Source organism: Homalodisca vitripennis, chromosome 5 (genome assembly GCF_021130785.1).
Source record: "Homalodisca vitripennis isolate AUS2020 chromosome 5, UT_GWSS_2.1, whole genome shotgun sequence".
NCBI classification, from domain to species: domain Eukaryota; kingdom Metazoa; phylum Arthropoda; class Insecta; order Hemiptera; family Cicadellidae; genus Homalodisca; species Homalodisca vitripennis.
The window spans coordinates 127,903,645-127,920,135 of NC_060211.1; the positions used below are offsets into that span (position 1 = coordinate 127,903,645).

General features: G+C 35.1%; 1 protein-coding gene across 5 annotated transcripts in view; it reads left to right on the forward strand.

Annotated features, from left to right (window-relative positions):
• The window catches only part of LOC124362863 (sialin-like), a 136,917-nt gene that overhangs the window by 92,223 nt on the left and 28,203 nt on the right, over positions 1 to 16,491 (forward strand). Inside the window, exon 1 of one of the 5 annotated variants that reach the window (XM_046817724.1) lies at positions 2,288 to 2,474. The exons of the other annotated variants lie outside the window; for them this stretch is intronic. Coding sequence (XP_046673680.1) covers positions 2,408 to 2,474 — 67 coding nt within the window. The 5' untranslated portion in view covers positions 2,288 to 2,407. Of the gene's footprint in view, positions 1 to 2,287; positions 2,475 to 16,491 lie in introns of those variants that run through there. 5 annotated transcript variants of the gene reach the window in all.

Sequence of the window (16,491 nt, forward strand, 5' to 3'; positions counted from 1 at the left end):
AGTCTGGGTTCAGGAAACATCACGGGACATGTACTGCACTGGTTAACTTGTTTAGTGATTTGTTTGAGACTCGGGACGGAGGCCGGTGTAGTTCACTAGTCATGCTTGACTACTCCCAGGCTTTTGACTCAATCAGACATTCTTTATTGCTTGCAAAGATGAAGTTTCTTGGTTTCGGGGATAATGCACTAAACTGGTTTAGGTCGTATCTTGTTGAGAGGCAACAGATGACCAGGATGGGTACGATGACTTCTTCTCCTCTTGTGAAAGCTAGGGGCGTCCCGCAAGGAAGTTGTCTAGGCCCGGTACTCTTCACATTGTACACATCAGATGTGGACAACTGTGTGCGCCACTGCAAATTCCATCTGTATGCTGATGATTGCCAGTTGCATATGCCATTTGGGTTAAATGGGTTGGAGGAGGCTATTGCTAACGTAAATTCAGATTTGGAGAGCATGCGAGTGTGGTCGGGGAGACATGGTCTTAAGCTGAACGCTAAAAAATGCACGGTTCTCTACATAGCATCAGCGGCTCAGGTGCAGTGTATCAAAGAGAGCAACGTGCAAATCAGGATTGGCAATGAAAACTTGAGTGTAAGTGACACTGTAAAGACGCTTGGCGTTGTGCTGGACAGTGGGCTGGGGTTTTCTGACCATGTGTCGTATGTTTCTCAGAGAGCACTGGGGAGACTGCGAGGCATGTATACGCTGAGATCCACCCTTCCAGAGTCCGTTAAGCTGCGTCTTGTCCTGTCTGTCGAGTTGCCAATTTTTTATTACTGTTTTCCTGCATACGGCAGTAGCATCTCAAAGGAAGACGCAGAACGAATTCAAAGAATGCAAAACACTGCAATTCGATTTGTATACGGGCTCTGTCGAAGAGATCACGTGTCACCCTTTCGAGATGCTGCAGGACTCATGACCATGGATGCCGTGTGTAGGATGCAGACTTGCTGCCTTATAAACAATGTACTGTTCCAGCGGGAGCCACGGTACCTGGCAGAAAGGCTGTGCAGTCGTGCCGAGATCGTTTGCCGCAACACTCGGCAGAGTGACCAACTTCACTTTAACAAAGTGAGGTTGGAGATTGGTCGAAGGGGGTTTTCCCATTTTCGCCCAAAGTTGTACAACGGTCTCCCTTTTGACCTTAAATTGCTTAAAGGTCGCCATTTTAAACTTCAGCTAAAAAAGCACCTCTTTTCAATGGAGTGAACGTTTTATACTTTTAACTTTGTACTTTTAACTGTTTTAAATAAGTTTAGTGTCTAAAATATATTGTATCATGTTGACGTGAGTTATTATGAAAAACAGATGTATCTGATAGTCGCTTGAAATAAAAGGCATGTTTATTTATTTTATTTATTTTTACTTTCATCCCACAATTGACATCGCTTTAGAAAGGATGTTCTACCATTTCTGGATATTCTTTATCTATCTAAGCATTTGTATGAGAAATCTTGTCACCTTGATCAGAAGAGCATGAATCGAAAATACCGGTGGTTCTGAGCGGTGAAAATAAATAGAAACTTTTCCACAAATAATGCCAGATGAAATTGACAATCCTAAGGAATGTTCAAATACAATATCTAAATAGCTCTTTTCCTATTGTTAAAATTGTACACAGGATTTAGTTTACTTTTTCCATTTACCATTTCAAATGTTAAAAGTAACTTTGTGTTTGAAATTAGGCTAATAATACAAAAAACATTGAAGGACGGCACGGTATGGGAAAGACTATTATATAAATATTAAGTAGTAAATATTAACGGTATGTTAATATTAAAAATTGAAATACGAATACGTTTTATAAAAAACCTACAACTTGTCATCCAACTATCACGTCTTTTTTATTTAAAAAATGTAACAAAACTGAATTTTGTATGGTAATACAAAACAAAATACTTATTAGATTTTTTAACACACCAATATTCAATTCGTAAAGGTTTGTGTCTTCTCTTTAGATTGAAGTCACTAGATTATTACCTAACTACCTAACTTAAAATTGGGCAAATCTTAGCCCAAAAGTAATTAAACGCCCCCCCCCCCACCTAAGATTTGCACTGTTGCTAGGGCCGGCACTGGTGTCTGTGAATTTTATTATTAGCTACAGATATATGCAAAAAAACAAGAGGACGTGCGTTTCCTTAGCTCATACGGAATTGCACACGCACTTATTAAATGAATGGACGGTGGAAACAAAGAGGTTATGACGTTCTACGCAAGCGCACACCAGTGGCGCGACCTGTGAGAAACGCGCGGGACTACAATAGCGCTGTGTTAGCGAGCAGACAGCACAGTAGGGCAGTGGCGGTACAAGTGCTGACAAACGCTGACGCTGCCGGTGTTTGGCAGTAGCGGGAGTTCACCGTGCTGACCGGGCACGTACAGTATGTGTGCCAGAAGAAACCATGGCCAATTTGGACCCAGGGCTCGTGGACGCTATCACCCGCCAATATGTATGCTGCTCGCTGCAAGGTACCTAGTACTTACTGTAAACAGTCGTCTCTTTATCTATGCTAGCCGGTCAGGCAGACAGTGACTGTTGTACTCGTAATTCTGCACACTACCACCGTCAACACTGTAATCATTTGCCCTTCTGCAATTATCACTTTACTCGGATAATTAATAATTTATTGTGCCGATAAGATTTTATAATGTACAGTTTTAAACTTTATTCATAATCATACAATTTAAAGTTGGATTATATATCATTAATGTTGACTGCTATGAAATAAAAATATTACTTGTACTGCATGTAAAAACTGTTTTTGATTATAAATCTTCAAGTTGAAAAATTTTCCCTACATAACTTTCTAAAAAATATGTTCAAAATGTGCTGAAAGCAACTACTATTTTATGATTATATATATACAGGGTGTTCAGAAAAGGGTGTCACAAATTTCTATATAATATGTATATATACCAATATAAATATATATATATATATATATATATATATATATTTTATATTGGTATATATACATATTATATAGAAATTTGTGACACCCTTTTCTATATTATATATTTATTTTATTTTATTATAAATTGTATATATTATATACATTTACATATATTTACATTTTTAAAATTGTATATTTAATAAACTATAAAGAGAAAATAATACTGCACTATTCTTCCATATCAAACAGTTAATATCCGATTATATCTAATAATTACATATTAAAAACTATAAAAAATAGTATTGGTTATACTGCATGTAAATAGATTATTCGTTAAAAATTTCACTTTTATTTTAATTTGTCATAACTAATCTTGCATACACTGTGTTCTTTAGAGCTCTACTTATTATTTTATTACTATGCGCATTTTATATTCACTCAAATCTAGCTGAATATAAATACTATAACTACTCGCCTAATCACTTTTTATTTCTTGGCAGACGTAAAGGTAAGGTATACAATTTTGCTACTATATCCGCTGTTGGTGAGAAATAAGAGTAAAAGTTCCTGCGATAAGAACTTATATAATACAAAAGGCAGCTTGTACGAATGTATAATGTAAGCAATACATCTCTTTTAATACGCTAACATAAGGTGCGGACAGTTTTGTTTGTTTTATTTCTACTGATTTACGTACTTTTAGTTATATTTACTATTAAGCAATAAACTAATAGATAAATACTAGTTAAATATGTAGAATTGCTTACTAAGCTTATATTATCCGGCCGCCTCTGAATTAGAGACAATGAGTACGTGTTTTATCACTAAATCTAAAGAAATGTATCCTGTTTGGCTAGATTCGGGGGGCCCTAATATACGCGTATAAACTATTTATTGTTACACACCGTTACTATTATTGACATACGAGTACTTCTAAAAACACCGATTGTAGCGTAGAACATTAATTGTTTGAATTCCATGTTGTACTTTCAATTGACAATTCAATGAAGGCAAATTACAGTAATAACCTGTTATACGTTTTATTATACATAACGATGTCGAATTTCCGATATCCTATCTTTTCAACCCTTCTATTGTTAATAACAAACTTTAAGCAAAGGTAAAGTTTAGTTAAGGTTTAAAAAAAATTTAGTTATGTCGAAGGACGTTCAGTCTATTCGCGCACGATTCAAGCAACTTTCTGCGTATTCGAATGAAATCTGGTTCTCATAAATGTATTGATAAATCTCTCGTAGTCGGCCTATAAAAATTATATTGATTCAAAAACAATTCAAGCTTGTGATAAAGGAACTAAATATGAAATACTGCAGACGAATGAAAAGTACCACTTATAACTTAATGTATATGTCACCGACAGATAACTTGCAAACTGCGTATGTATCTTTGATTGGTACGTACGTGTTCGTTGGGTACCTTTCGCGCATGGTTATTTGCGTGTACTGCACAGGAGATGTCCATCGTAACCGGTAGGGACTGCACCGAAGATATACCATCGTTAGGTAACCTCACCCTGCTTCGAAAATTTCCCATCTTTGCTGTGTGCAATGCGTTGAATGCAATGCGTGTCCCATCGTTACCCGTGATGTCTGCATCGAATGTGTACCATCGTTAGCTATCCTCGGCCTGAACCGATAATATCATATAGTTCCTGTGTATAATACACCGGAGGTGTCCTATCGTTAAGTGTGAGGCCTGTGCCGAATGTGTAACCATCGTTAGCTATCCTCGGCCTGAACCGATAATATCATATAGTTCCTGTGTATAATACACCGGAGGTGTCCCTATCGTTAAGTGTGAGGCCTGTGCCGAATGTGTACCATCGTTAGCTATCCTCGGCCTGAACCGATAATATCATATAGTTCCTGTGTATAATACACCGGAGGTGTCCTATCGTTAAGTGTGAGGCCTGTGCCGAAGGTGTAACATCGTTAGCTATCCTCGGCCTGCATATAAAATATCACATAGTTCCTGTGTAGAATGAACCGTGGATGTCCCATCGCATCGTTGAGTGTGAGGCCAGCACCTCAGATGTACCATCGTTAGCTATCCTTGGCCTGAATCGAAAATGTCCTATCGTTGCTGTGTACAATGCACCTCAGGTGTTCCATCGTTAACTGTGAGGTCTGCACCTCAGGTGTAACATCGTTAGCTATCCTTGGCCTGAATCGAAAATGTCCTATCGTTGCTGTGTACAATGCACCTCAGGTGTTCCATCGTTAACTGTGAGGTCTGCACCTCAGGTGTAACATCGTTAGCTATCTTCGGCCTGAATCGAAAATGTCCTATCGTTGCTGTGTACAATGCATCGGAGGTGTTCCATCGTTAACTGTGAGGTCTGCACCTCAGGTGTAACATCGTTAGCTATCTTCGGCCTGAATCGAAAATGTCCTATGGTTGCTGTGTACAATGCACCGGAGGTGTTCCATCGTTAACTGTGAGGTCTGCACCTCAGGTGTAACATCGTTAGCTATCTTCGGCCTGAATCGAAAATGTCCTATCGTTGCTGTGTACAATGCACCGGAGGTGTTCCATCGTTAACTGTGAGGCCAGCACCTCAGGTGTACCCTCGTTAGCTATCCTCGGCATGCATCCAAAATATCCCATCGTTGCTGTGTACAGTGCACTGTGGGTGTCCCATCGTTAAGTGTGACGCTTGCACCGAAGGTGTAGCCTACCATCCTTAGCTATCCTAGACCTTTACAGAAGTTGTTCTATTTTCTAGCTGCGATTGTGATTAAAGGGGCGTCGTTCTATATCCTCATATTTAAAATTATATTTAGTACCCACAACTGGTATTGCACGTTGTCTGGCAGTATTATAACTGTGTTATTTTCTTTTACCTACATAAAAATACTGACTTTAGCATAAACCTAAATTCTTTCGACTAGAATTTGGAAAGAGATTCCATTTTTCTTATTCCTCATAGTTGGAATATTACTAACTAATCTATAAAGCTATATAACTATAAAACATGTTTATGTCTATTGCTGTATTTTCCAAAAGTAGGTAAATAATACAGCGTAATGTATTTTACAAAATTATATTATATATTTTTTTATAAACATAGATTTTATTAAAAAAAAGTAGATTATTAGAAAGAAAAGACTTTATTTGACTAACTATGAAAATTACATATAATTATGAAGTAGATTCTTGTTTTCTGTGTCTCAAAAGGAAGCGATATCAGCGAGAAGGAGGTCTCTCTGTCCCTATCTACTATTCGTTAATACGGGAAACAAGTAGGTTTAGATTAGGTTATCGTAAATATGTTACTAGTAGTACCCAAGTTCAAGGTAATCTTTACGACTGCTCACGTGATCTGAGCGTGAATTTGGGTACTATCACGTTGGATGTTTTTCTTTTTTCGCCAGAAATGCGGGACCAGCAAAGCCGGCATTGATAGCCAGGAGCATTTCCGATCGTTGCTTTCCCAATCACAGATCACGTCCCTGATCGTCTAAGTATCCGATGTCAGATCACGTTGGACGATCTGGCAGATAGTAACTAAAAGCAAATAGTAGAACGGGACAGAGTGGTCTCCTCCTCGACATCGCTTTCTTTTATGAGGCAGAAAACAAGAAACGATAGTTATAACGTGTAATTTTCACAGTAAGTCAAATAAATTCGATTCTTTCTAATATGTAATTTTTAGGTCACCGGTAAGAAAAACTATTCCTAAAAATAGTGGCCTCTAGATAATATCAAAGTACCACAAGATCATAATTTTTAGGCTTACGCGCCGGAGTCATGACTTGGTTTTTACTAACAGTCGTTGAATAGATGTGGCTCTCCACACACATGTTTCAAAATTTGAATTCATAGCTATTTTTCGACGTGGTTGGTACCAAAACCCCTTGACAGTGATAAGATTTTATTTCTTAGGTTCGGCGATAAAAATTAACAATGCACATGGAATTTACAGGTACAAGTCGATGGGGAAGAGGTAGAAGAATAAAACACTATTATTGTTTTAGACACAAGAGTGCAGTATGAACGTCTTCGTTTACTTTCAGATATAATCACCAATAAATTAAACAATAGGGATAACTAATTAAGACAGTTTGTTAGTTACTATATTTGTCTTATTAAGTTATCGTTTAAGCGTGTATTTGAGAGTTATCGTAGTTTTCTGTATTTTTACAAGGACTTGCACTGTCAAAAATTAAAATAACAAAATATTTTAATAAACCTGTATTACGCAATCAAGAATATTTGAGTATTAAATTATAATATCAAAATAAATATAAAAATATGTAGTATGTTCGAGCATTATACGAGTAAAATCATCTGTGTTAGTCTACATGTAGTATATTATGTTAAACATGTGTTATGTACAATACCAGTATAGGAGTAGTTACGGTTATAAAATCGTGAAAGATTTTGGAAAATAAGAAGAAATATTATGTTTCCATTTTTACGGCTCCTGTAGGTCACAAAAAAAAAGGAAAACTTACCAAAGTTTTTGTATAAACAGAAAAGCTTATTTTAATAATATTTGTGGTTGCATTTACTTTGAGGACAATAATTATTACTCGCACAGTAAATTTGGAATAGCGAGCGATTAAAAAAAACGGAATGTGTGTCATAACTATCTAGTGCAGTTTTGTTGAAGATTTGTTTACCGTGGGAAGTCGCCTATTTCCAAAATATTGTAAGTTACTAATAGACTATTTTCTGGAAACCTCATCGTGAAACATAATTTTTAAACATTAAAAACCGATGTTGCATTATACTTATGGTGAACATTGTAATGCAAGAATTATTTACACATGTGAAACAAAAAGATTCGAATGCCCACCATTGTTATTTCAGAGTTGTTATTTCTGTAAAATATTTGTATCGTCTTATTTAAATCCAATCACTTAAATACATTTTGAATATTTCCATTAATTTTTCATGTTAATTCAGCAAATTCGGTGTAATACCTGAACAAAAATAACATTTATACGTAATAAAATTTGTAATATCCGATGTTATGTCGTCCATCTATGCCTTTTTTTTATTCGTTACCGTATTTTCATTTCGACGGCAATAATGATATGTCCAGCAATAATATTCACTATAGGTTATTAACTCGAAATATGTATCAAATTTTATTTTCTGTGAATTGCTCTTTGGAACCACTCATCTTTCCGTGGCTTTAGTAAAGATTTTGTTATGGAAACACACGAGAAGCCCTTAATCTAATCAATGTTAAAAAAGTCAGTAAACACTTTGTAAACTCGATTTAAAAAATGTAAAAAAGAGTAGATCAGAAATAGAGCGGTGGTGACGTGGCTATTCCAGGGTCAACTAAGCAGCTGACGGCAGAGGTCTAGGGCAATTGCATGTTCCACTCTGTGAATCCATCAATAACAATACCGTCAAGACCGAAGATCACTGAGCCGACAAGGAGGCTTATTTGCAAACTTGTCCAGACGCTTGACGAACTAGTTTGCGGAACATTACAGTATTGTTGCAAAGAATCAAATTATTTATATCCGTGAATAGCGTTGTTTTAGTTCTTTGTCAAACAAAAATGTGAGGCTCTTGTAGACATTTAGTGATATAACTAACGTTACATTGATGACGAAAATACATGGGTCATATAATAAAGAAACTTACTAAAATGACTACAAGATAGAATCGGCAGTATAGGATAACTATGTGTACATAAAATATCGCCAGCTTATGTAGTTGTATTTTGTCAGACAGCAACAACCGACCTACTAACAAAGTAAACACACGTACAGGCCCTACCTTACTGTAGAGGTCTATGAAATACCTGGAACGGACCAACGACTAACAAAATATACACACGTACAGGCCCTCCCTCACTGTAATGGTCTATGAAATAGCTAGAACGGGCCAACGACTAACAAAGTATACACACCTAAAGGCCCTCCCTCACTAGTAGTGGTCTATAAAATAGCTACAACGGGCCAACGACCAACAAAGTAAACACACGTACAGGCCCTCACTGTAGAGGTCTATGAAGGCGCTAGAACGTGCCCCCGAGTTCAACTTTAACGGGCCCAAATTCACGCAATAATCGTTACTATGTGATTGAATAGATGGCGATAACCCACTCAGCAAGAGTTGCGCAATTATTGATAAATGCACATTACGATCTTCCATTTGGAATTCATAATGAATCTGTCTTATATAGGAATAGGAATATATGTCAGTGAGTCAGTTGCATATGCGGCTGTATAAGTATTTAGACAAAATATGTTACCCTCACTGCCAAAAAATATAAAAATTTAATAGGTGCAATTTTATAAAAAAACTTAACACTTTAGGACATTCTCTTATATAAGGGGTATCAAATTAATTTGAGTTTCATTATTAATCCTAATATATCCTGATTTGTAATAGGATATAATATACAACCCCCTCAGTAATAATGAAAATGTGTGTACACGGTTCAAATAAACATTGTTAATTTTGCAACTTATTCGTGTTAGGTGTCAAGTTATGTATTCAACTTTCGTTAATCCTTTTACTTTTTTGAATATGCTTTGAATGCTTTGTGATTTCACTTGAAATATAAACCATGATGTGAGGTGACATAACCCCTTACGTCATGATAGTAACGGACTCTACACACTAACTTTTCCTAAAATTTTAGTCACTGATGGATGACTCGTTGAGTCATATTAGTGCTCGGTTCCTCTCTATTTATTTCTTTAGTTGCTGTACATATTCCGTGGCAACAGAACCGAATTACAAATACCTTATGTGCACATATTGACGATTTTGACCATTAAATTGAAATGTATAGCAATTTTTAATACCCAGAGTAAAGTTTTATTTCGATTTAACTCGTCAGTAGCCGTCTATAGTTAAAGTTAGATAAGAGATTACATTTTATTTTTTAATTATTTTTGTTTGTTTAAAGTTTGTTATTTTACGATGGAAGGTTCGAAAGGATAACAGGATTCGGACATTTGCCATCGTTATATGTTATAAAAGGTATAAAGCAACGTTTTGTGGATTGGAATATATCCTCACATCTTTGTCAGGTGAGGGACAAAACTAAAGAACAGAAAGAAGTAAAGAATGGAAAGAAAAGGGTTCAAACATACACAAAAGCTGCTTGGAGCTGTCCAGTCTCGGCGTTGTCACTGCACAGCATGAAAGTCCCGAGCACAAATCACCTTTTTAATGCCTCCCCCCACCTGACGAAGAGGATAGATTCCAATCCTTGAAACGTTGTGTTATACCTTTTAAAACCTATAACGATGGCAAATGTCCAGGCTATATTTGTCACCACAATTTGCAGTTTATTACTACCTGTCGAAACGTTTATAATTTCCGTTTCCATTGGAACTGCTGAAGCGTTTACAATTTGTATTTCCATTAAAACCCAATCTGAATTATTACGAACGTTTTAAAACTAAACAATATCCAAATCGGTCTAATCGTTCTCTAGTAATGCATTTACCATCGAATGGCATTTCATTTTTATTGATTTAGATGATCTAATTCGATAGAGTAATGATAACATTATTAATCTAATATTGCAAAAAAATAACAAAGTGGAAAGTCAATGTTAAAAGTCGTTGCAAAGATTTGAACGCTCTCTTGCGTTGTAACACCATCCCTAGCTCATTTGACGCTAGTTGGTCCTAGCTTTCAGTACCATCCACGTGGCGTCAATTTAAAAATTATTAACACCACTATGATATTACCAAATACTATCTTTGATTGTATTAGTTACACAGGAGATAGATAATTCATACGGACCTAGCGTGCTGAGGTCCGACGTGTAGGGTGAGCCAGGTCGTTTGTTACCGATGTATGATTGGTGCCGTTCAAATATATGCTACCTAACTCTTACTCCACAGATGCTAGTCCGAGCGCACACTTTTTCCGTGACTCAATTTACAGCATTTCATGAGTTATCTCCTGTTTAACTAATAGCCTACAAGAGTTATCTCTTGTCAAACTAATACCCTACAAAGTTACTAGTATGCTAGCAATTTGGCTTGTAAACATTTTGCTTTAATTGTTCAATTATTTTAATTTGCAATACATCATAAACGTACAACATTACCTTCCATGCAACATAAAATGTGTTAATGATTTTTAAAGAACTAAGATAACTGAGTCTGAGTACCTTAAAGCAGTCAGTTAAAGAGTCAGTTTTCAATCAATTAAACCGAACTAGGATAAACCACGCTAACCGCTGTAACTCAACAACAAGAACTGAAAAGAACCAAAGTAATTAATGAATAGCCATATGAATTTATTTTAAAACTTATATTTTGATATGATGCAGTATAAACCATCAGTCAATCAAAACCGAGGTACCTCAGTTGAAGGATGGATCCAGACCTACATTTCGGGGGGAGCATCTAAGTTTTAATTTATCGTTATTAAAAGCAGGAAATTTTGCATTTCAACACAACAAAGAGTGAAATTTTGTGAAAGAAATTTAATCATACTCAAAGTTTAGTTCATAAAGTTAAGTTAATTATATTTTTTATGGTTACAAACGAGAATGATTCACAAAAACGTCTTTTTCAAAATTTTGGAAGATGGCCCCTATGGGCCCTTCCCTGAATCCCTGACATAGCCAATTACAAGTTAAAAAAACACACTTTTAGTCTTCGTTAACAATATTTTAATGTTTAATAGGTAGGGAGTGTGTTCGCCTCAGATGACTCATCGCGTCTGATTAAAAGACGCGAGGAAATATGTGACGAATGTGCTAATGAAGAGTGTGACGTACGTCAATTCTCACAGCACGGTGGTTTGTTGCGTTTGTAGGTCTTTGGTCGGCAAGCTCTAGATATATATTTTGTAACAAATTTAAATATATGAACTTATATGTGTTATAAAAACCTATCAAATATATATAGGTTCTTACAAAATACACATCACACTAATAAATAGAAAGACGCTTTGTGTTTATATTTAATTTTAAGACAGGTTTAAATATTTAGAAAGACCATTGCCATTACTAAAGGTAAAATTATCTTTAACGACAAGATTGTTAAGTTTTTTTTTTTTTTTTTTTTTTTTTTTTTTTTTTTTTTTTTTTTTTTTTTTTTTTTTACTATAATGATACAAAAAAATACAATTTAGGTCTTCGTGCGGAAGTATTGGTTTTAAAGTTAACAAATAATTAGGTGGGTTTTGTTAAATTATCCATTAAACGTATTTATTTTGTTTTCATATTTTTTACTATAAAATCCATGTTTTTTATTCAAATGCTCTAAGATGCTTTACTGAGGGTTTAAACTAATATTTCTTTTCATACTACAGCTCCGTTAAACATTGATAACGTTACAAGTTAATTTATTTTATTGCAGTTCAGTATAGAAATTATTATGACAATTAATTGTTTTTATATAATTGCTCGTGCGTGAAAAGACAACAATCTACAGTTACTTAGTACATATATGCATTATGTATAACAATTACTCATGGACACTTCCTTGTCTGTCTGTATGTCTGTTTATAGAATTTAAACATCACAGGTGTGTTTATAATCCTAATCCATAATATTTAATCGTATTTAAACCAAATACGTGAGAACACCTCATTGTTCATTTATAGAATTTAAACACCGTGCGTGTTTAAATTCCTAAACCATAATTTGTAATCGTATTTATGCCAAGCGATTAAAACACACACTAACTATTTATAGCATTTAAACATCATGCGTGTCAAACACTTGAGAACTCAACATTGCCTATTTATAGAATTTAAACATCATGCGTCTGTTTATATTCCTTCATAACTTTTAATCGCAATTAAACCCAACACTTGTGAACACACACTGATGCTGGCATTTTCTCGGTTATGAACAAAAACCAAGAAATTGGTTAAGTATTCTTTAATTCGAATAAAGCAGAGATTTAGGGCTAGACATTATTCTGAAACTATGGTAGCACGTGGCAAATATATAAATAAAAAATTAGATTGTCAGCTTGTCAATTAGCGCTAACCTGAATCAGAGGAAGCTTCCTATTCAACTTATTTATCTTACTCTTATTTGTAACACAAGCAACATCAAATAAGGTGTTAGTTGTTTTGCTCTTTGCAAAACACATGTAGCGCACTCGTACAGGATGGACCAAGCTTGTTAAACCGCACTACAAAATATAAGCTAAGCTTACGCAACCAGTAACTCTGGAGCGGGGTAGGCCTTTAGGACACACTGGATGTTGGAGCTCTTGAATGTCTATTTCCAAAACTGGGGTACGGATCGGTTTTACCTTATCATGGGGCTACATACAGCTTGGTACCTTTAGAAGGAGATAGCTGATATAGACCTTGTTTATAATTGGTACAGGACATTTTCCATACAAAGAAATCGACCGTCAAGCGCGCAAGGTTTTGTTGTGGTCGAAATAGTAGGGTATCAAAAGGGTTAATAATATAAAATTATAATTTTTTATGTTATATTTTTCTTTGCTTGCAACACTTATAATCAACCGTCTTTTAGTCCGTATCTAGTTGTCTGACAATCATATAACCATTGGCAGGTTGTGTGCTCATGTAGTGAAAATTGACTCTCGGGTTCTTGACCATACCGTACACTTATACAAAACAAACTGTTAAAGATTAATGAAAAGAAAAGGTGGTTCAAAAGAAACATAGCAAAACTATTCTATTTTAATGAAACCTTCATATTTCAATAGTATAAACATAAAGAAAAATATTTGTTTGGAAGAACTACTGAAACGATACAAAATGCACGTATCAAGTGAAAGAACCAATAACAGGCATAAGCAGGTGTCTAACTGTAAAAGCTTTCTGTTGTTATTTTATCTTTGAACAAACCAAATGAGCTCTGTCACTGCAAGTTGGTCTGTGCCGTCTGTTGGTATTTTGTTTGCTTGATAGTCATTTACTGATAATGTTAGAGTTAGGAAATACATTTAAAATATGGCTGTGAGGCGATGACATTAATGTTTCATAAACATTTGTGTTGAAATACCCTCATCAATAGGACTACTTATCAGACCAGCTAATGTCTATAAGGGCATATACATGATAACAGACAGGAAAAGAAGTTAAGTTTGTCTGTACCTGCGATCAAAATATTCAGAATTTTTTATCAACACAATAACCGTCTGTTTTCTAGTAGTTTAGCTTACACTTCGCAAGATTGCAATATTTCCTTGCTATAATACAAAGTAGGAGCACAGAGTATAATACACCACATCACATGTCACGAGAGATTGCATGCAAACTTTCAAACCTATAGCTTATTTCACTCTCAAGATGTCATGCGGACATATAGAGAGACAGGCATCGCACAGAAAAGAAGATTTTACATTTCCCCAGCACATAAAAGATGCACTGTGTCAGATGAGTGATAGATAGGCTTCAATGACGCTCGGAAAATTTTCATTTGAATGAAATCTTTCTCAAGATATCTTGCTACATGTTATATTCACATTTTTTGTTCATTGAGTTAGGTTTAATAGCAGAATAAAAATAATAACAGTTCCGGTAGAGGTGAGGAGGATTGTACAAAACAATAGTGCCCTTAAATCAAATCTTGTCATTGACTTTCCATTCATTATTTTTTCTTTTCATTGGTAGAATAAGCCACACGTATTAATATGTAACATGTCATAAACTCATATGAAAGTACTTAGTTTGTTCACAAGTTTATTTATTCTGCAATTTTATTGTTAGCATAATGGTTACCCATATATACCAATGTAAATGTATTAACTAAAGCTCAACCCCATCCAACGGAGTGACATGCACCATCATCGAACTCAGTGTTTCTTACATATAAACAAAGTTTTATGCAAAATTACAAGTCTTTAGGTCAGTTCGTTTTTGAGATATCACGTATACAGATAGACAGAAATTAAATTTGTTCAGCCCCGCAAGTAATAGGCTTTGCTAACACTCAGCCAAAATTCCATACAAATTAAAGAATTTTAACAAATATTTATATCGATTGGTATTGGCCCTTTAATCCTTGAAGATCAGGTTTTAAGGACAGTTTGAAGTAAAAACTATCTAAACGTAGACACTAGTACTGAAGTTGTAACTAAAGTAGGACCTGTCAACACAGTTCATTAACTAACTAGTGTTGTGCTAGGTACCCTCAATAGATCTAGGTTTGGCGGTTTGATCACGCTTTAAACAGAGACACTCCTGTGTTTTTCGACTAGCGTGTAGTGAAATCAAGTTTTCTGACACCCACACTAAATAGTTCAATGACATGAGCACAGAAAAGATCATGATTCGATTGTCAGTCATAGTAGCCTTCTATCATTGTAGAGACTTAACAAAATTTACATTGGAGCAGGATATCAGCAACAAAATTGAAATCTATGTGGTTCAGACCATATGAAACTGAGTATTCCATTGCTTTACATTAATTATTGGGATATTTCGCTAAGTTTTAGTAAAGTTCTGTGGAGCTGGAAAAATTTCATTTCTGTCTGTCTGCATGTTATCTCGAAAACAAACTGAACTGTAGGCTTGAAATTTTGCATGCAGCTTCATTTCTACATGAGTAACACTGAGTTTGATGAAGCTACAGGGAACTCCATGGGATTTAGCTGAGCGTTAGTAAATATTTTTAGATTGGTCTTATTGGTAACCATTATGGCAAGAAAATTGCAGAATAAACAAATGTGTAAACAAGTGGAGTACAGTCATATGAGATGTTAATAAGTGATACACACATGTGGCTCATTAATACAAAACAATTTAAAAAAATAAAAGAGTGGAAAGTCAATGTTAAATGCTTTTCCTGGTTTATTTGTAAAAAGATGGCTTTGATGACATCATGTGGTTGCTTCTGTAGAATATTGTTTGATACGATTGATAGGAGTTGTGTAACCAATACAACAAGCAACATTATGAAGAGTTCTGATTTGTGGTGAACATATATAAATGATGGGCAAGATTTTATTTGAGCACACTATTGCGTTGCAATACCCTCCCTAACTCACTTGAACTTTTATTATCAAATGCTATTAAAACTAACTCAATGAACAAAAATCTGAATATATTATGTGGCAAAATATCTCATATATACCGTCAATATTAATTTATATTTTTTCCTCTTAGTAGTTTTAAAAGGGTTATAGTAGTTTATTTTAACGTAAATAAAATCTAAATTATTTTAACCTGAGGTTTCATAAATAATATTAAATTCAGGAAACAGTATATTAAACACCAACTGTAACTTGTGCAAGACAGCAAAAACTGTCAAAATCAGGATGCAGTGCGGCATCCATTTCTAACCTAGTAAATTTCAATCACAATTTCAGCAAGCATGTACTATTCTGACCAAGTACATTAAAAATTACTGGTCAATAAAACTATTATTGTAGGGCTATAACTGAGTTAGCAGGTAAAAAGCTAGTCAAGTGTATATCGCTGATGCATGATAGTGGCTGAAATATTAAAAGTCAGCAGTGTTTCAAAATAATGTCCCGTCTACTATTTGAACTGTTTGGCATACTTTGTTCACGATTGGGGCATTCAAACTGTTTGGCATACTTGTTCTTGACTGGGAGCATTCAAACTGTTTGGCATACTTGATCTTCACTGGACCTTTTAAACTGCTCACAAACCACTGTTAAATAAATTGATATTAT